Raw genomic sequence first — 21,728 nt, forward strand, 5'->3', positions numbered from 1 at the left:
TTTGACCAGCTTTCATCAAGTCCTGAAGTTTTAGGATGACGGTTAATGTTTTATTATATGGAATTATCAGTTCTCTCTGACATCAAGATGCTTATCTGAGTAAAAACTTTCTTCTGCTTATCCTGCAATGAAGTCTTTCACCTGTTTGATATTTGTCTGTTGCTGTGGAAATGGTTGCCACTAAAACTGGAAAATCACAGAGGAAGAACATATGGGCTGCAATGGGACAAGCTCTTATTTTATTTGCATCAGGTTTGTTTTTTTATTCACAGACAAAAGAACAAATTATGAAACACAAAAAATTGAATGGATTTATTTTAGGGAGATTTCTTTGGTATGCAACTCCCTTTTAAGGCTTTCAGCTTTAGGTCTTACAGTACAACTTGTCCATAGATGAGATGCAACTTTAGATTTAAGCAGGTTCTAGAACAGATTTGGGTTTCCATGCTCTCGGGGGGGGGAAAAGGAGAAAATCCAGAAATCGTTTGTTAAAATTTAGGGTATAGGTTACACCTTTTGTTTCTTCAAGGGCTTCCCTTACCCAACCACCCAACACCAGATCCAGAGCAGGAGCAAATTAAATAATTATTTTAAACTTGGAAATTTGTGCTATTACAAGTTAAGATTAAAATTTTGTAAAGAACTAAATTATAAATGCTGTCTTTAAATTCCACTGTTGGGTAGAGTACTTTATTTGAATTTTGTAAAAATTAACGGCAAAAACACAAAAATGGAAATTAAAGGCCCTGATACTGTAAACACGTCAACAGGTACGTTACATGAATAGTCCTAATGACTTAATGACTTCAGTGAGATTACTCATGCTTAACTAAGCATGTTCATAAGTGTCTCCAACACTAAGAGCTAAAATTGTATTTTTAATCCTTTCTTTCAGTAATGTAAAATTTGTCATTTAAAAACTGTTTCTTCAGTGTTGACAATAGAAAGTTAGTTTCAATAGTCTAACAATTTTGTGAACATTTTTTTTATGCATACAAGACAAAGTTTTCAAAATAGGAGCCTAGAGTTAGGTTCCTGAGCCCATGTTTAGGTTCCTAAAGATGGGATTTTCAAAATCAACTAAATAACTTAAAACAAGTAGTCTAATTGACTTCACATAGGAAGCCCTAATCGAGGGTAGAGCCTTGATGAAACTTTTCAGCTTTGTTGACTTGAGGAACAGTCAGCCATGGATAGGGAGGGGGGCAGTGGCTGCATTCCTCAGTGCTCTGCCCATGGGGCCAGGTGAGGAGGCCTGAGATATGGGGGGGGGGGGGGGGGGAAGAACAGACAGAGTGGGGCACACAGAGCTGCTGGGGAGTCTCATAGACTGTGGTTCAGAAGCACTAGTGGGTGGGGAAACAGACTGGAGCGGAGACACAAGAGCTAGTGGAGTGACAGCTTTGAGCCAGTGTCTGAATGGGAGTGGGGGATCAGGGATGCTGGGTGAATGGGGTTTCAGGGACACGTGGGGATGGGGGAGGAGGGACATGGGGAGAGATGTGCCTGACTGAATGGGAGAGGCTAGGGGTCATCCAGGGCCTTCATGGGGGAGGCTCCCTAACAATCCCCCACACCCAACAACATTTCAGGTTTGCTCCCAGCCTCCTTCCCAGTAATTACTTCCCTCTCCCTCAGCTCCTCCATTACCCCTGACTTCCCCAAGCCTTTGCACTGCTTCTGGGAAATATGTTTCTGTATTTTGTTGTTCAAAATTCTGTATTAAAATATGACTAGTAAGGAATCTTTGTCAAAAAACATTTCCTGAATCTCTTTTGTTGTCTGTATTGTTAGACCTACATGTTGACAGGCATTTTGAAATAAATTACCAAAATAATTGAAACTGGTGGGATTATGTTGTGTAATTTTTGGTAAATATATGCAGAATTTAAAAATATTGCGTGCAGAATTCCCCTGGGAGTATGCTTGCCATCATGCTGTGGCACTGGTTCACTACTGATTCTTTAAAGGAAGAGTACGATTTACTTCACCACTGTCACCATTTTCTGGAACAGAAAAATCTTGTAGGTTTTCACTCCATAACGTTAAGCTCTAACCGCTTAACTGAGAGATCTGACTATATTGAATCCCACAGTAAAATGAATACTAAAGCATATAAACCAGAAGTGACTCTGATAATAGCGTTCATCTTCTATGTACCCCACTCTCCTTTTTTATTTCACTTTGGTTGACGACTTTAATGTATTGAGACCAGTACCAAATAGGCTTTAGAATTTGTCTTTAAAAAGTAATTAATACCTGGTCAATGTAAGTAGTAAATATTGGCTACCACTTAGTGTTCTAAATGCTGTGCTATCCAGATGTCCTAAATGTGACTCAGGTGATTTTATATCAACTTAATTAACTGCAGGGGTGGCCAAACTATAGCAACTGATGCATGCTTGCTTGTTAAAAATAGTTGGCCAGTTATTGTTACTTCAACATTCATGTTTGTAGATAGTAACATATCCATTAACAATCCATGACCATCAAAGAACAATTCTGACATAGCTTATATTTTTCTTGCTTTTGTATGTGTCAGCCAGAATTGTAAAGCAAAATAAGTAACTACTCTGCAGTTGAATGTATAACAGTAGTTTCAACCTTTTGGGGAGTGGGAGAAAAAATAATTCCTTTTTTGGGTTGAGTGCCAGTGACAGCCATTTTTGATAACTAAATAGCTTGATATGCCAATACTGGGTTTTCATTTTTGTACCTCTTTCTGTCAATACATGGTTGCATTAGTAGAGATTATGCATACTTACTTTTAAATGCTTATATCTACATTTCTCAAATAGCTGAAACTGATGGTTTAAATTTCACTGCAGATCCCTAACATTAAAACAGTGGCTTTAACTACTAGAATATATATGGAGATATACCTATCTCATAGAACTGGAAGGGACCTTGAAGGTCATCGAGTCAGTCCCCTGCCTTCACTAAACAGGACCAAGTATTGTCCCTGACAGTCTTCCCCCCTCTTCCCCCCCCCCCCCGATCCCTAAATGGGCCCCCTCAAGAATAGCTCAGTGGTTTGAGCATTGGCCTGCTAAACCCAGGGCTAAAACCACTGAGCTATCTCCCCCCACATTTAACTGATATCCAATTTGTACAATTATTTGGAATATAGAATATCAGTAAGAATTATTTTTTAGTAATATGAGGCAGTCAATAATTTGAACTTATTTCCCTTCAAGACAACTAAAGAATCTTTGCCTGGAGGCAGTAGTGTTGCTCTTGCATCTTTGCTCCTTTGGGGGGTACTAACCATTTCCTGTACTGTGGAGAAAATAGTTTTTTCTTTTGAAAATGCTGTCACAGAAACACTTGTTACTACATCAGTCCATTTAACTAGGAAAGGCTTAAAATTAAAACCTACCTTTATAAAGACTTCAAGCTTTCTCTGGACTGTAAGTACCAAGAGCACAGTCCTCTTCTTTGTGTAGTTCTCAAGTACCTGGTTGTCCTTTGAAAAACACTTCCTCTGGAAAGGATCTGGATCGGATACACATCAATTGAAAGCTTATAATATAAAATAATATATGGAGATATGCCTATCTCATAGAACTGGAAGGGACTCCGAAAGGTCATTGAGTCCAGCTGGCTGCGTTCACTAGCAGGACCAAGTACTGATTTTGCCCCAGATCTCTAGGTGGCCCCCTCAAGGATTGAACTCACAACCCTGGATTTAGCAGGCCAATGCTCAAACCACTGAGCTATTCCTCCCCCCATGTTCTTCAAATATGTCAGTATGAATCCTACTGTAGATGCACATGTCTCATGCACACAAGCAGAGTATTTTGAGTAGTAGTGTCTGTGGGGCTGCACATGTGCCACCTTGTGGTCCCATGCAAGGGAATAAAAGGCAGAGCGGTTGTGACCCTCCTTCAGTTCCTCCTTACTGCTTGTGGCAGCAACATGGAACGCAGCGAGTGTTTGATCTGCTACTCTTGAGAGGCACCTACAGAATACAGGGAAAGAGGCTTCTATGCTTGATATTTCCTTATTCCGAATAAGAAAGATGATCTTTGCCCTATCCTAGGCTTGAGAAGACTTGAACAAAATACAGTCAGAGGTGGAGTATTGAACGCATTCATCCATCATTACATCACTTTAGACTCAAGACTGATTCATGACTTGCAGTATGCATAGCTATCCACCCATCCCACAGGAAGTGCTTGAGGCTAATGGTGGGACTCAATTGCTATTCCCCTTTGGACTCCATGGCACCGAGGGTCTTCACAAAATGTGTATCTATGCTTATCTCTGAAGAAAAGACATTGATATGTATCCATCCTTGATGACTGGATGATTAAAGGCAGATCCTAGCAGCAATGGCAGCATGCCTGGAGTACGCCGTCTACCTGTTCTCCTAGCTTCATCTCCTGATTAACTAAAAAAAAAAAAAAAAAAAATTGTCTTGTATCCCATCACTGATGATAGAGATCACAGGAGCTTTGACTTCAGGTCTATGAGAGCATACTTCCCTAAGGACAGATTCTTGTCAATGCAAATGAGGTTACTTGAGTGAGAATCAGTTCAAACTACAATGGCCTGAAGCCTCTCACAAGTCCAGAGTTGCGGTCCTTGCAACTCTGGCTCAGATCAGCGAGATGCCAAATTAACAAGAAAGATGTGGTTTCACCTCATGTCATTAGAGATCTGAGCTGGTGGCAGGAATCCAAGAATGTATGTCTACATAGCAGCTTGTAATAAGATCTATAAATATATTGGGAGCAAGAGAATGACGAGTGTAAGTCCACTAGCAGGGAGGGAGAACTAATAATGAACAACATCAAGAAGGCAGAGGCACTTCATGCCTATTTTGCTTCAGTGAAAAGGTTAATTGTCACCATATGCTTAACACAATATTAACAACAAAGGGGAAGGTTTACAAGACAAAATAAGGAAAAGAACAATGTTCAGGGAAGTTAGATGTATTCAAGTCAGTAGGGCCTGATGAAATTTACCTTAGGGTACTTTAAGGAACTAGCTGAAGCAATCTTGGAACTACTAGTGATTATTTTTGAGAACTAATGGAGGTTGAGTGCGGCCCTAGAGGATTAGAGAAGGGCAAACCTAGTACCTTTCTTTAAAAAGGGGAACATGGAGCAGGGAATTATAGACCAGTCAGCCTAACTTTGATATTTGGAAAGATAATGGAATAAATTATTAATCAATTTATAAGCACTTACAGAATAATAGAATGATAAATAATAGCCAACAGGGATTTGCCAAGAACAAATCACTCCAGACCAACCTAATTCCCTTCTTTATTAGGGTTATTGGTCTACTGGATAAAGGGGAAGCAGTAGATATCATATATCTTGATTTTTTTTTTGCTACGGTTTTTGACACAGTCCCAGATGACCGTCACATAAGCGAGCTAGCAAAATGTGCCTCAGATTAAATTACTATAAGGTGGGTACACAACTGGTTGAAAGATCACACTCAGAGAAGTTATCAATGGTTTATTGTCAAACTGGGAGGAAATATCTAGTGGCATGCTGCAGGGAGTCTGTTCGGGGTTTGGTATTCAATATTTTCATTGACTTGCATAATAGAGTGGAGAGTGTGCTTGTAAAATTTACAGATGTGTGGGTTTGCAAGCACTTCGGAGAACAGAACTATAATTCAGAATGTCCTTGATAAATTGCAGAGCTGCTCTGAAATGAACAAGATGAAATTCAGTAAAGACAAATGCAAAGTACTACATTTGCGAGAGAAATCAAATGCACAAATACAAAATGAGGAATAACTGACTAGACAGTAATACTGCTGAAAGGATCTTTGGGTTATAATGGATTGCAAATTGATTGTGTCTCTACAAAGTGAAGTAGTTGGAAAAAGGCTAATATCATTCTGGCATGTAATAACAGAAGTGTCATATGTGAAGTAGTTGTCCCACTCTGCTCTGTACTGGTGGGGCCTCATCTGGAGCATGGTGGTCAGTTTTGGTTACCATGCTTTAAGAAAGAAGTGGATAAATTGGCGAGTCTAGAAGAGAGAAACAGAAAGGATTAAAAGGTTTAGAAACCTGACCTATAAGGAAAGGTTTGGAAAACTGTGATTAATCTGGGGGGAGGGGAGGAGACTAAGGAGACCTGGTAAGAGTCTTCAGATATGTTAAGGGCTGTTAGAGGATGGTAATCAGTTGTTCTCCATGTCTGCTGAAGGTGGAACAGGAAGTAATTGACTTAATCTGCAGTAAGGGAGATTTAGGTTAGATATTAGGAAAAACTTCCTAGCTAGAATAGTTCACCTCTGAAATAAGTTACTAAAAGAGGTTGTGGAATCCCTATCATTTAAATTTTTTAAGAACAGATTAGACAAATACCTGTCAGGGATGGTCTAGGTGTACTTGGTTCTGCCTCACTGGGGGGCTGATCTGATGCGTTCTCGAGGATCCTGCCAGCCCTAAATTTCTATGATTCAATGTTTTTCAGCTCTTTCCCCTACAAACACCTTTAATCACAGGTCAGTGACAGTTTGGGGAGCCCATCTGAACTATCAACAAATGCAGGGGACTTGGTTCTTCGGAGATGCTGGTTTTCATATAAATGTCCTGTTCTCCAAAACTCCAAGGTGCTATTCGTGATTGACACATCCATGACACACTACGTAAGTTAGTAAAGAGGCCCATGCTAGTCTCTTCCTCTGCTTGAGGCCATCAGGTTTTGGACATGAAGCCATCCACATAGAATAACCCCAATAGGTATTCATTTTCTGGGAGTCTGCAACAACCTAGTGGACTTCCTATGCGGACAATCTGTGACCAGCCACAAATTGTTGCTATGGAATTTCATTATAGAGCTGATGTTCCTCCACTGGGAACTCCTAATAGATCTGTTTGCCATCAATGACCATACCAAGTGTCTGAACTTTTGTTCCAGAAGGGGTGGGAACCTGGATTATTTCCAGATGCCCTCCTTTTACCATGGTCTCAAGGCCTTCTATATGCCTTTCCACTTATTTCCCTGATCTCTAGTGTAGCGTTCAAAATCAAATGGGACAAGATTACGATCATCCTTGTCTTCCCATTGGCGGAGGCAATTTTGGTTGACAGGCCTGCTATGGATGTCCATTCAAACACCTATCCAGCTCCTGCTCTGCCCAGATCTGACTTCACAGCACCATGGCCAGATACTCTGAATCCAAAATCACTGAACTGTATGACATGGTAGTTGGCTGGCTCAGTACTATGGGCTGCTCTAGGCAAGTCTAGGAGATCCTGATACAGAGTAGAAAGACCTCAACCAGAAATCCTACTCTTCAAAATGGAAGAGGTTCTTGATTTGGGCAGCTCAACAGCAACTGGACTCCGTGCAGGGCCTGATATCAGGAATCCTTGACTACTTATTCCACTTGAAACAAGGTGGCCTTTGCTAAGATCCACCTTGCAGGAATCTCTGCTTGCCATTCACCTACGCAGTGGTGCATGGTCTTTTCTCACACAATGGTGTCAAAGTTTCTCAGACTATTACACACTTATCCATGAATCAAAGAGCCTGTTGTATTAATTTAATTGGAATATATGGGCCTGAAGAGTTAAGGGAGTTAACATGATCCTGCAACTATTCAATATTAAACAGCTTTAAACTAAGTTTGGGGATTGGTATGCAGAGACCTTGGCCTGTTTAGTACCATGGCAAGCACACCATTAAAAATCTTCTACACCATTCATTAAGGTTACAGAAAAAAGAAACAGTTAATGGATTCAAAATATGAAATAAGGCCTTCATTTTAACACCATCCCTTATTTCCTTTCCCTTTAGCTGGTGAGGGTCTTTGGAAGGAAAAAACTTGTTTTACAGACCTTTAGATGATATCATCTGTCCTTTTGGGGGAAAAGAGAAAAAGTTAGTGGAGATGGGCTGCAGCTGTCGCTGCTGCTGTTGAAGTCCAATCCTGTTTCCTAGAAGACAAAACAAGACAAACATACACAAAAGGGAAAAGAAAAAGAACAGCAAAAATAGAAAATGTGTTTTTTGTCTTTGGTGTTGACTCTCACTTGCCACCTCACTGCTGTAAGAACACAGGCAAAGTGCACAGGCTTACCAGCCACTCTGAGATCTGGCAAACTTGTACTACAATTGGGCTGTTTTGGGCATGCTCTTAACTGCTTTTCTGGTCACAGACTTATAGCACTGCTGCAAAATATGCAGTCTTGGCCAGGTAAGCCAGACTTTCATTAGACAAAAGGAAAAACTAGAGATAGGAAAGAGAAGAAATAAGATAGGGAAGGAAAAGGACACATTGGAAGGGGCTTGGAGGGGGTGGAAAGACAAAGTCTCATGTCCCAGGTGGTGATTCGGGATTTAGCTGATGGAAGTGGTGGTGTTATCTGGCTCCCTCTCTCTGGCCTGGTCCGATGGTCAGGACATCTCAGAATCAGGACGAAAAAGGGCTGATGTTACGGTCGATTCTGGGATCCCAAAAGATAGTGAAGTTGGCAGCCATGATGGCGAAGCTCCTTCCTTCCCTTGTTTCAATCAGCAGTTGCCCCTTTAGCTTTGCCTCTACCCATCTGTATTTCTCTCCAAAGTCATTTTTTAAAACCCCTGAAAAGAAGTGATGGATGAAGTATTCCATCCTCTCACTTTTTTCATAGATTTTTTTCAGGCTTAATTTCCGACATGCCAATCTTGACTCACTGAACTTCCAGTTTCATGCTTTTCTTGTTTACCGACCATGATCTTAATGTTGTCCTTGAGTTATCAGTAGGACTTTTTGTTCAGATTAATTCAGTGTTTGTCTCCCCTTTTACACCTTTTCCCATCAAAATTTGTTGCTACAGGTTGTTGTGATGCTGCATAAATTGTTATCCACTTCTTACAGTTGAGCTTGCAATTAGGGTAAATTTGAACCTCACTATGTAACATTATACAGCGAGAAGGTAGTGCTGAAACGTCACTTGAAATTCATCCCCCAGGAGGTCTCTTGAGTTTCATAATCTACCAGTCTTCTTCCCAAAGCCCCACTCAGCATACTGTAGTTTTCCAGAGCCTTGCTTTATTATATGATAGTCTGGATAGTTTGGTTCTGTCTTCCTGTTTATTTCTGGTTACAGCCAGTCATTCTAAAAGTTGAGCCATCAACAAAATGAATAATACAGTGCTATGTTACTGGTTGGCTGGTGTACCTCTCCCACTGAACATCAAGGCTCACACCAGAGCTCAAGTGACGTCTTTGTCTTCATCAGGAATGTGCTGATTACTGAAATCTGCAAGATGGTGAAAGTGTTTTTTTTTAAATCTCCATATCATTAAACTTTATGCATTGCAGTTGTCTGCCCTGGCTGATGCCAAGTTTGAAGCGTAGTACTGCAATCACTATTTTAACTGATATTCCTCATTCCCACTATCCTGAAGAAGATACTGCTTGCCAGTCACCTACAGAGGAATCCACACTGACAGATACTTAAAGAAGAAAACGGTTACTTCGAGATGTTTTCTGTGGACGCCACAACCCACCCTGCATCCCTGCTTTTGGAGTCTTTTGCTAAAATGGGCTTTGAATTCTGACGGAAGTAAGGGCCAACTATAGCCACTCCATGTTCTATGCCCTAGCACAGAGTCTGAGCACATGCATGGCCCTGATGGACACTATTCAAGAGACTCTGATGTACACCTATAGTGGGATACACACTGAGACCTCTAAAAACCACAGTTACTGTACTATAAGTAGCAGTTCTTTCTGCAAACATCAAGTTTATTTTTTTGATTGCCCAATGGATGGCTCGTTCACATGATAAACTCATGGATTTTTCTGAGATGGTAGTGTTACTTCATGCCCTTTGTCTGAGCAGCCATGCATGGAATGTGGAAGTGCACTTTCTTGATTCTGTCATTCATTTTTCTTCTTGCAGAAAGACTATATTTATTTTTGTAATTACTAAGAGCTATTTTTAGCTTTTAAATCACAACAGAATTAATACTAATAGTGTGGACACTGAATTGCAAGAGTGACTTTACATGCAGAATTACTGCAGCTAGCATGAGGTCAATTACTTCATGTCATATGATGGGCCCTCCATTGTATTTTGTTGTGATACTCTGTCCATATTAAGGTTGAAATCAAGAAGTAAAAGCTTATTTCTATTACAGTAGAATCTCAGAGTTACACACACCTCAGGAATGGGTTGTTCATAACTCTGAACAAAATGTTATGGCTGTTCTTTCAAAAGTTTATAACTGAATATTGACTTTAATACAGTTTTGAAACTTTACGGTGCAGAAGAAAAGCTGCTTTTAACCATCTTAATTTAAACAAAATAAGCACAGAAAATGTTTCCTTGTTAAATCTTTTTTTAAACTTTCCCATTATTTTTTAGTAGTTTCGTTTAACACAGTACTGTACTGTATTTGGTTTATTAATTTGTCTCTGCTGCTGATGATTGTGTACTTGCGATTCCAAATGAGTTGTGTGGTTGACTGGTCAGTTCATAACTGGTTTCATAACTCTAAGGTTCTACTGTATGTTTCTATCATGATTTGACTAGTATGGACAGTTACTTTTTTTTACCTGTGAGCTATATGTGACAGAATGGGATATGTCTGAGTTAGATCATGAACTCTGTCTTGTTTTCTGTATGGAAATGCTGGACACTGACTGCACAAACCTGAACATGTCAAAGATAACCAGTTGTGCATCATTCCAGACAGCTGTCTTGCCTGGGAAGGGTGTTAGATACCTTGTTGAAGAACTAATTTTAAGAACCATCATGACTCCAGTCTGGGGCCAGTGACTTTAATCATCTTAACTACTAGCCCACTCACCTGGAACAATGGGTTTTCTACTCAGGGGTACACAGGAGGAAGGGGCAAGCGTGATTGGGGGTATCTGTGTGTTATCTCAGTTGGAGCACAAGCTCAGAAACAGGGTCCCTATCCAAGAACAAGTGAGGTTCTGCTCTGTTCAGGGAGCTGATCATCTCTTCAAGGACTTGCCAGGAGAAGGAGAGCAGGAAGGATTCTGCCCATCCTGAAATTCTGACAAACCTCCAACTTTCAAAAGGGATGAGATCAGACTAGGGCAAGGGTGTGTTTCCAGGCTGTTTTGAGATCTCTTGTTTTCAAAGATATGTAATTTTCTTGTGCTTTAAGAGTAAAGTCACTGTGGTTAAGAAATTCCTTTAAGCTTGTATTCCTTGCTTTCCTTTCATGTCCCCAAAGGTATTAACTAAAAGTCCAGTATACCTGCAGCCTATGTGGAGGAAGAGGGTGTGTAAGAGACTGGAAGACTTGGGAAGCCTAACACTAATTTCAGGGTTTGGGACTGTTGGGCATCCAGTCTCCCAAGAAGGGGCATCAAACAGCAGATCTGAGCCTGGGATTGTGCCCTAGAGTACCACAACTAGAAACCACGACTACTGCCCAGAATGTTGGCTTGGAAGCAAGTGGGATTGAGAGTGATTGGATCCAGTCACAATAGTCTAACTGTACAGAAGGGCTCACTCAACCAGGTTGTAACACTGCTATATATATTCAGTGTCTCTTTCCCCAAAAAGAATAAATTGGGAAAGAAAAGAAAAAGTTTGTCCTAGTCCTTCAAGGAAATAAATGTTTTAAACTTTGAATACAAATGACTAAAATTAAGCTATAATGTGCAACTATGAATTGTATTTTCACATGAGAGATTAAATTATAAAGAAACGAAAGAAGATTTGCACTTGCAAAATGCATTTCTGCAAAATGAGGTTTGGCACTAGCTATTGCTTAGACTCGGGAATTTGTGCATTCAAAATTTTTGTTCAGCTAGCAGTGAGAGAATTATTGAACCCAGAAAAAAGGGACAACCAAGTAACAGCTGGAAAATTATGTAGCAAAATCAGTCACAAGTAGATTGATATTTCATGGATGACAGATGTGCTTGGTATTATTTTTCTCTCAGGATGAATTACATATGCATTGTTTGTAGCTATTCAAAACTGTTAATTTATCTGATTTTAATGTATTGTACCATGGTTCTTTTAATGCAAATTAAGCTGAATTTTTTTTTAGTGTGTGCACGTGTGACGGGAGTGGAATTAACACAAATAATAAAATACTTTTAGTTTAACTTGACTTCATGGTTACAAACAGCATAGCTAAATTGAAAGATGTGTACAAGTTAACTCTTGCTGAGTTTAGAACAGTAAACCTATGGTTTGTGCACCATATGTTAAGCATAATTTGGTAAATAAGGTATTGGTATTAGGAATAAAATTCAGAGCAGGACATGGTTTTGTTATATTTAAATTGGCATTTGGAAATAGAAAAGGCATAGTATACTTTGTGAACTTGAATTTGTGATTTCGGATCAACATATATATTCATTAATATCTGCAGAACTGAATGAAATTCAAGTAAAGTAAGTATTTTGGCGCACAACGTTTTCACGGGCCAATTAGAAATGTTTGGCATCTTATTATTAGTGTTTAAATTGTTTTGGTTTCATTAGTTTAGAATGACCCACCACTATAGGAAATGTTTTAAGTTAACTTAGAATTCAAATATTTCAAACTTATATAATGGTTACCTTCTGGGGCTTCATAGTTTAACATGTATGATTCATGAATGAAAGCATATAAAATAAAACAAATATAATAGAGATTGTATTAGGTGTGTCTCTCAGAGTGTGTATGTTTTGATCACAAAGTCCGCATAAAAATGATGAAATAAGATGTCATGGCACTGAGACGTGGGTATCAAAAGATGAAGACAATGAACTGGCATCAGGAGAAGACTTTCTTTAAAAGGATACGTGATAAGAGCACCTCAGAAATATACACAAATAAAGGTTGAAATTATAGTTTGGAGGTTCTGGTGACATGAAAAAATGAGTTACTCATTTTCATACAGTTTTTGCAGTGATGTTGTCGGGCTGTGAGACTATGCCCTTGGTGTGCCCAGCGCAAGTTGATATTGTGACTTCAATTCCCCCGGTATATTGTTCCATCAGGCACCGTTAGAAGTGCTATGAGAATTTAAAATCTAATGTTGGCAGCACATCTAATGTTACATAGGATCTGATGTTAGCATGCAATAAGGGGACAGTGATCAAGACAATAGAGGTGAGTAGCAACAAAGGGGTAGAAGGGAAGGGTCTTGGAGAACTAAGTAATGAAGGGGGGGAGAGAAGACTAATTTCTCATCAGAAATGGTCTTTGCCTCTAGAAATGCCTATTTCCAGGTACTAGGAAATGGAAGGAATAATAGGGAAGGCTAAATTGAGGAGATGTTGAAAATCTGAAGCATGATCTTTTTACAGACTTTTTTGTAGATTGTGTTGGGACCATATTCTACCTACAAATTATTGAAAGGAGCCTCTCAATAGAATTACAGCTTGTACTTGTTGACTACGTTGTTGTTTACAATATCTGGTATACACATCAACTTTACATGTAAAGTCAACCAAATATTTAGTGTACTTGACTTTATACATTTTCAGACTTCCAGTGTTCATGTTTGCTCTTTCTAGAAATTCAGCAGTATTACACATATTCCTTATACTGTGCTTCATAGGAGTTATGTCTACTGGTGGTATTTGAAATAAACAATGTAAGAGGGTTTTAGATTTTGACTTTAACAAGTTAATTATGTAAGGAAACACTAAGTATGGGAGTAGGTTACACGTTTAAATAATCCTATTCTCAGATCAGATAACCTCTTAGCCAGTTACAGTATACTTTAATAGAACTGTGAAACACATTAAACATCTTTTAAAATGAAGTCCACTGTTCTTCGTGCTCATTGGTATCTAGCCTGGGGCCACTTGTGGTCCTTGAGGCTCTGAATTGTGGCTGTCAAGTTGAGACTGTGTTAAGAAAATGTATTTGATTTTGAATTGGAAAAACATGTTCCCTGAGCTGCTCCATATGACATTCTAGAATCCCTTGTGTGGCAGAGCTCCGACCTTGTCCCCGTGGGTCCCGCGCTTCTAGATGGTTTATGCTAGCCTCAGTGGCTCACTGCGACCCTCCACATAGCCCTTCTCTCTCTAGGGCCAGGGTTACAGTCTACTGAGCCCTTTTCATCATAAGCCAGCAAGAAGGTTGGTGAGAGAACTCCCATAGTCTCTGTTGCCCCTAGGGGCTTATTTCAGAACAGTTTAGCCTCCTGTCCTGACAGGGGCCTGTCTTCCCCTCCCAGGAGGTGTTTCTATAGTGGCAGGTTGGGGGGAACCCGGGCCCGCCCTCTACCCTGGGTTCCGGCCCAGGGACTCTAATGGTAGCAGCTGTTGGCAGCCAACTTTTCACTGCCAGAGTTGCTACATTTCCCTGGGCCACTTCCCCACAGCTCTCCTGCTTCTCTCTTCTTTACCCTTACCTTAGGGCTCCCTTACCGATGGCTTGAAGGTGTCTTCATTAACCAGCCCTTCAGCCGCACTTCCTCTCCTCTGGCTCCCTGGCTCTCCTCAGCCTGACTGGAGTGAGCCCTTTAAGGCCCTTTTGATACTATAAATTAGTCAGGTATTCACATTACCTTAATGGCCTTACCTGACTCTTTGCAGGTTAATTGGAGTCAGGTGTTCTCATTAGCCTGGAGCAGCCCTTGTTCTGGTCAGTCAGGGAACAGAAAACTGCTAATCCAGTGGCCAGTATCTCTGCCTTCTACTACTTTGCTGTACCCAACTGGCCTGGGTCTATCACACTTGTTACTATGGAAAGGAGCTGAGGGCCCTGGCTCTGCTGTTTCTCTTGCAGTCCTGGGAGTAGATCTGAGGGCTCTGGTTGTTCCATTGCCTGCATACCTACTGGGCTCTGGGAGACACAGGAAGAGCAGGAGAGGTTCATCTGGCGCTTCCTGAGCTTAGGGGAGCACCTGGCAAAGAACATCTCTCTTTTACAGCCACCCAGGGCAGGCTGGGAGAATGAGAATAATCTCAGATGAGATTAGGACAATCCCCAGACTCCTCTAACTTGAGTCAGCAGGCAACAGTTTTTAAGGTCCTTATGCCAACTTGGAATAGCCAGAAGTACAGTGTAGCACAGTCCAGTCACTCCCCTACCCCAGCTTGCCTCCTGCAGAAGAAGCTGCAGAAAGGGAGGCATAGGACCCAGCTCTACTGACTCTTTTCCCATTGGGCTTTCCTCCACACTGAAGAAATCCCCAGTAGGGGAACTTGTGGATGGTTGCTGTCCCCTTTGCACTGCCTGATTGGCACAGTGGGAACAAAGCAGCACAGTACCTGTCTCCAACTATTGATTGTGGCCTCTTGAAATATGTTCAGTCTTCAGGATAAAAAGGCTGTACGCCACTGTATTAGATGGTGAAACCTTACTTGTTTAATGCAACAGAATTCCTTAAAGTCAAAAATTTGGGGTAGATTTTTTTTCATCTTTAGACCTATGGAGTACTCAGATATAAGCCTTCGTCCTGAAATAGTTGCAGTGAAATATATGCATGAAGTAATGCAAACATGTTCTTATCTCTTGCAGCTGGATGACTGGTATTGTGTGCTGATGTATTTTTGTCTGTACACAGACTTTTCACTGGCTACTGAACGTAGGCACCTCTGCTTAATAGCAAAGGGGAAAACTATGTTCATTCAAAACTTCAAAGTTAACATAATTAAAAAAAAAAAAAGTGAAACATATTGCCATTTTCCTAACAGAAGGAAGTGAGAAAATTGGGAAAAGGAAGAAACTAAACCAGCTTAAAATTATGTGGGAAAATCCTTCTTTACATTTCATATTTTATAAATAAATATAGTTCATTTTCTTGCATTTCTCCTTCATAGACTGCCTCTGCAGAATCCCCCTTCTTCCTTTTGCCCTCCTTCCCCTCCAAAAAAAGGCAGGTAACACTCCTTCTGGAAGGCATGTGAAATGCATGGCTTGCAGTGTTGGATCTACCAATACATCATCTTGGAGAATTTGATTTACTGATAAGTATTTACTTTTATTGCCAGACAGTGTCTGGACATTTCTAGTAAAAACAACTCGGGTTCCCCTTCCCTTTCAATAAATAGTATGCCTCTGATCTGTCCCACTTCCTTGCTTAGTCAGACAATTCTCTCTCCGCTTTAGACTGTACCTTGATCTCAGCATGATTATTCTACTCAAAGTATTAAGCTGAAGCATGGAAGGGAGCTTTACTGATCAAAGGAGCACCCTCTTGCTGAGGGAGGAGTCATAGCCAATGTTCCCTCAAAATTTATTCCACACATGGATGGAAAAAATTAATGTGCACCGAGGTAATGTGTGGATGTGCACCATCAGTAGAAACAAAAAACCTAGATATAATATATATTTTTAAAAAGTTACCATAGGGATAATTACTCCAGACAGGACAGGTTAGGCATTTTAGAACTCACTACTTAGAGAATTTAAGTGTAAGAGAAATAAAAATTATGAAATGCATAGACCAGTCAAAAAACTAAAATAACACACTTTGAAAGAATAAAATTACAGAGAATATATGTGCATTGTAGGAAGTACCAAGGAGTAACAATAATAATAATACAAGGATTTGTTGGGAGGTGACTGTGAAAGTGTGTGTGTGTGTGTGTGTGTGTGAGAGAGAGAGAGAGAGAGACACAGACACAGAGATTCTGCACGTTGGCTGCTGGGGAATTTTCTGAGAGATGCCATGTGCTGTCGCTTTAAGGCACTCACTGAAAGCTCTCTTGCTCCTGAGCCCTGTCCCCCCTCCACTGCTCTGCAGAGATGGGATACATGGTCAGGGGGGAGGAGGAGAGACTGTGTGTGTGTGTGTGTGTGTGTGTGTGAGAGAGAGAGATATTGATTGATTGTGTGCTGGCTGCTGGGGAAGTCTGAGAGATGGTGCGCTGTCTCTTTAAGGCACTCACTGCCCAGAAGGCTCGTTCAGACATCAGACAATAGCAGCTCTCCTGCTCTGTGGAGATGAGGTACAGGGGTTGGGGGACACCCTGACATCAGCTCTCCCCACCCCACCCCCAGCCTCCAGCAGCTCTGCACAGCTATCAGGAGAGTCCCAGGAGCAGCTGCAGGAGCAATGTGGCTGTAAAGCAGCCGGGGGGAGAAAGGGACACCTGAACACAGGCTGCCGGATGTGCGTGGCTCTGCTAATCACATGCACGGCACTTGAATCACTCCTAGGCGGCCGCCCAGCCATGCAGCTTAGGGGGAACACAGGTCATAGCTGTATCTGAAATTTCTAGATACCATATGATGTAAAATATATGTAAAAAGAAAATCTTAATTTATTTTCTTGGAAACAAAACAAGTTTATTTACATATTGAAATTTATCCCAAATAGGTGTGTTCAATATCTACTTTTTTCCCATTGAATTCACTGCAGAGCTTCTTCCTATACTTATTAATCTCACTTCCTACCTGTTAGCTTATTCCATCAGTTACATTTTTCTTCTATTAAAGTGTTTAATTATAGAAGCCTAAGTAAAGCCATAGTGTCAATGAGACTGAGGCTTCTAAGTACCTTATTCTCTTTTGCAAATTTTACCCAGGGTTTTAAAGTGCTAATAACTTAAATTCATATTTAGTAGGAAAGTGTTTTTTTTTTTACACTACAGGAAAAGTCTAATTATATTGGTTCATCTTTACTCTTAATACAGTTCTCTTCGTTCATACCTTTTGTTAGCGGAACTCTACTTCAGAATGACACACTGTAAGTGAAACAATTGTTGTGATATGGTGCTAGCAATTTTACATGCATGAAAGGTAAAATTTCCTGTCAGGTTACCTTAACTTGCCCAGTAACTTTTTTTTTTTTTTTTTTGGTTTACATGTAGTGCTTTCATTTGCCTTAACTTTGCTTTTACTTTTTAACGTTAAATATCTATTTTCTTGTCTTAATAGTGAACAGAGTATCTGCCAAGCACGAGCTGCAGTTATGGTCTACGATGATACCAATAAGAAATGGGTACCAGCTGGTGGATCGACTGGATTCAGTAGAGTTCATATATATCATCACACAGGAAACAATACATTTAGAGTAGTGGGCAGGAAGATTCAAGATCATCAGGTATGTGAACCTCTAATAATTTTCAAAGGGAACTTAGTTTTAACTATTATAATTATTCCCTTAAAAAAAATCTCTGTTCAGTAAAGTAATGGGACTATCCAAAACAATAAAATACAAATTTAGCTTATGATATTGTCCAAGACTTATTAGGCATTTTTTAAACATTCGAGGAAAGTATGGTCATTGCTGTAAGGACAGACAAGTGGACAGAGGTTCAGGGAAGGAGAACAACATGAAGCAATTTATGTGCAAGCCAACTTAATTCACAATAAACTGTTTAAGTTCTAATATGGCTAAAACATAATTTTTCTTCCCAGACCTGCTCCATTTCCCTTCTTCTCTCACTGTCAATGCCATCATCCTTCCAGTTACAGGCTCGCAATCCTGGGGGATTATTTTTGACTGCCACTCCCTTGCCCTTGCCCTACACATCAATGCCATAATCAAATGCTTCACTTCTTCCTACTTGGCAGCTCCAACCTTTTCTAGCCATCCTAAAAGCCAGATCTGTCATTCAGAACCTTATTGTATCCAGACCAGGGCCGGCTCTGGCTTTTTTGCCGCCCCAGGCAAAAAAGCCTCCCGCTGCCCCCCGGCGGGGAGCGCAGCAGGGGAGGGCGCCGAGCCCGGCCGGGGCCCCGCTCTCCCTGGCCGGCCGGAGCACATGCTTGGAGGGCTGGTGCCTGGAGCCGACCCTGATCCAGACTCAGCTACAACAGTACAGTGGAGTGGCATCTTATGCGGGGGTTAGGTTCTGAATTCAGCGCGTAAGGTGAAAATCGCGTATAGTCAAACGCTGAGTGGAGTGGCAGGTGGAATTGCCCGCACTACAGGTACAATATTTAAATTATTGTTGATGTTTTGCCGAGCGCGTATAGTTAAAACCGTGTAAGTTAAATGCGTCTATGATGCGACTCCACTGTACCCTCTTCTTTGAACTCTTTCTCTCCTCCCCCCCCCCCCCCAATGTCTCTGTATTACTGTTTTTCTATCCATACAAAATGGAGCATTAAAGTCTTCAGTATAGTGATGATAGGGGAAGTTTGTGAGCTGATGGGATGACAAGTTGTAAATTCGAAAGAGCAACTGACCACGGGCAGGGCCTTCAGGTGCCCCCATAGATAATGGAAGAGGTGAGGAAGAAGAGCCAGAAGAAACAGCGCAGCTGCTCCCTGGCACCGAGCACAGAGGGGAAAGGTATCAGGCCGCCCACCCCAGAGCTGCAAGGAGGTACCTCTCTGACTGGACCACTCAGCCCACCCAGGGATCCACCTCTGACTCGTGGGATCAGGGGACCTCGGTGCTTTAGTGCCTTCGACACCTGAGGCCTTCCAGGCGGCTAGAGACCTTTTTGCCCTTCCAGCACTGCCTACTCTGCGTCTGCCGGCAGATACCGCTAAGGCTCCCCAATCCAAGGGCAGGCTAGCTGTGGGCCACCTCAAAGGGCAGTGGAGCATTGCTGGTCTCTGGAGCAGAGGCACTGTTCCCTGACTCCACGATCTCAATCCCCAGCTCTGCAACTATGGTCCCTGGCCATGCAGTCTAGGTCGTCAGCTCCACGTTTGCAGTCCCCACCGTCTGCAGTGCGGATCGCCAGCCTCAAGGCACTGATCTCCACATTCCCAGTACCAATCCTCCTCCCGCAACGCCTTGGTGCAAGTCTCCTTTCCCCAAATGATCTTCGGCGTGCCGGTTGCCACCTGTACGGGACTGCTCCTCACCTTCGCATCACCAGACCCCGTCAACCCGGCACCGCTCTCCGGAGAGTCATCGGTTACTACCTGTTAGGCATTGGTCTTCCGTCCCTGACGTCAGCTGTAGACACAAGCCTCCAGAGCCCTCCGTGGTCACTGAGGGGAGACTTGTCTGAGTTGGACCGACAGTTTAGCCTTTTGCCGCATAAACAGCAGTCCCTTGGGTTCTGGATGCCAGCACTACGCTGGCAGTGGCTGCGTGGCTCAATGGCCCTATTGGAATCCATGGGACCTTCTAATGATACCGGTGCCATATTCGTATCACTCCTCTCTGGTGACTTTGGAGAAGTTACCCTCACACCACCGGCACAGAGTTCAGCACAAGGCACGGACTCTGACGCAGGGGCAGAGGAGCAGTTACCGACACCAAAGGAATCTTCCCCAGTGCGGGAGAGTGCCCCAGCCCCTCCACTGGTGGTGCCATCATCGTCTTTGTCACTAGAAGAGGCGGTAGCGGGGCCCTCTCACTTGTCCCCTCCAGATGACTTTAGAGCAGGGATTCTCAACCTTTTTTCTTTCTGAGGCCCCCCATAACATGCTATAAAACCTTCAAGGCCCAGCGGGGGAAGAAGGGGGGAACTTGGGGCTGGGAGGGGGCAGCTGCTTGGGCATAGGTGTAGTTTGACTTCTGTTTTGGGTGGGCAGGGGCCATCAGGGCTTGAGGCAGCTCCGCATAGTGGGGTCCAGGAAGGGAGCACTATCTCCACCCCCTGACTCACTTCAACAGGTCACCCAGCCTGTTTGGGTTGGGGAGGAGGGCACAACCAAAAATTATAACTCAAAGGTGAGGGGCACAGCTCAAAAACTTTGAAAACAGCTCAGGGTGCAGGAAGGGGGATAGCTAGGGGCTGTGTACAGGCAGGGGGGTAGCTCGGTGCAGGGAAGTGGGTAGCTAGGGGCTGTGTGCTGGGAGGGCTCCCCTGCGGTCCCTGTTCCCTGAGGGCTCTGCCAGCCATGGGGCCAGGTCCCCCGCCCAGGTGGCTCTCACCAGCTGTGTGAACAAAGGGGGCTGGGAGCTGAGGAGCAGCTTCAAGTCCCAGCAGCAGCAGACGACGATGAGGAAACGCCACGGCTGCCTGCTTCATGGCACCAGCCAAAGCAGCAGCTGTCCCACACTGCCCGGCTCTGGCTTCCCACCTCCGACCTGGCCAGAGGGCGGGGAGAGAAGGGGGTGGTGGAGCTGCCCCATGACTGCCCTGCTCTTGCACAGTAGTTTCGGGAGAGAGGGGCAACACCCCCATGTTCCCCCAACTCTGCTCATTTCTATGGGCTTCTGCCCCGGGGGGAGCACGAGGGCTTCAGAATTCAGCCCTGCTGCTCCTGACTTTAGCCCTGTGGGGGGCACCGGGGATCAGGGCTTCAACCCCGCGGCTTCTGGCTTCAGCCCTGCGGGAGGTGCTGGGGCTCAGGCTCTGGGTTTTAGCTGTGGGGCCCTGCGGACCCCCCTGAAAGGGTTCGCAGACCCCCTGTTGAGAACTTTTGCTGTAGAGCACACCAAGCTTTACTTAGGGTGGCCTCCAACCTGAGCTAAGAGGCGGAGGAGTTGGCGGAGCCATCAGACACCCTGTTGGACGTGTTAACGGCAGCAGCTCTGGCGAGGGTCTCCTTACCGGTGCATGACGGAGTATTAAAAATTGCTAAGTCACTCTGGCAAACCCCTTCATCTGTTCTGCCAACATCCAAATGGGTGGAAAAGTAGTACTGTGTCCCTGCCATAGAGTTTGAATATCTGCATACCCACCTGCCTCCAGAATCGCTGCTAGTATCGCCAGCCAACAAAAGGGATAGGCAGGGTCAGGCGAGCGCCACATCTAAAAAGAAAGACACAAAGAGACTTGGCCTTTTTTGGCAGGAAAGTTTATCCGACCGCCAGTCTCCAGTTCAGGGTGTCTAACCACCAGGCCCTGTGGGGGAGATACAATTTTAAGTTATGGGATTCCCTCAATAAATTAAACTCCCTGCTGCAGGAATTTGCAGCCATCCTGGAGGACGGCAAGCGGTGGTGAGGGGCTCTCTCCAGATG

The 21,728-nt window shown here is 42.9% G+C and overlaps 1 protein-coding gene across 37 annotated transcripts in view; it reads left to right on the forward strand.

The window, feature by feature from the left end:
• Positions 1 to 21,728, forward strand: part of ENAH (ENAH actin regulator) — a 182,347-nt gene that overhangs the window by 58,061 nt on the left and 102,558 nt on the right. For 35 of the 37 annotated variants that reach the window (XM_065590586.1, XM_065590584.1, XM_065590581.1 and 32 more), the window contains exon 2: positions 17,786 to 17,951. The exons of the other annotated variants lie outside the window; for them this stretch is intronic. In XM_065590586.1, coding sequence (XP_065446658.1) covers positions 17,786 to 17,951 — 166 coding nt within the window. The remainder of the gene's footprint in view (positions 1 to 17,785; positions 17,952 to 21,728) is intronic. 37 annotated transcript variants of the gene reach the window in all.

This window comes from Chrysemys picta, chromosome 3 (assembly GCF_011386835.1).
Source record: "Chrysemys picta bellii isolate R12L10 chromosome 3, ASM1138683v2, whole genome shotgun sequence".
Taxonomy (NCBI): Eukaryota; Metazoa; Chordata; order Testudines; family Emydidae; genus Chrysemys; species Chrysemys picta.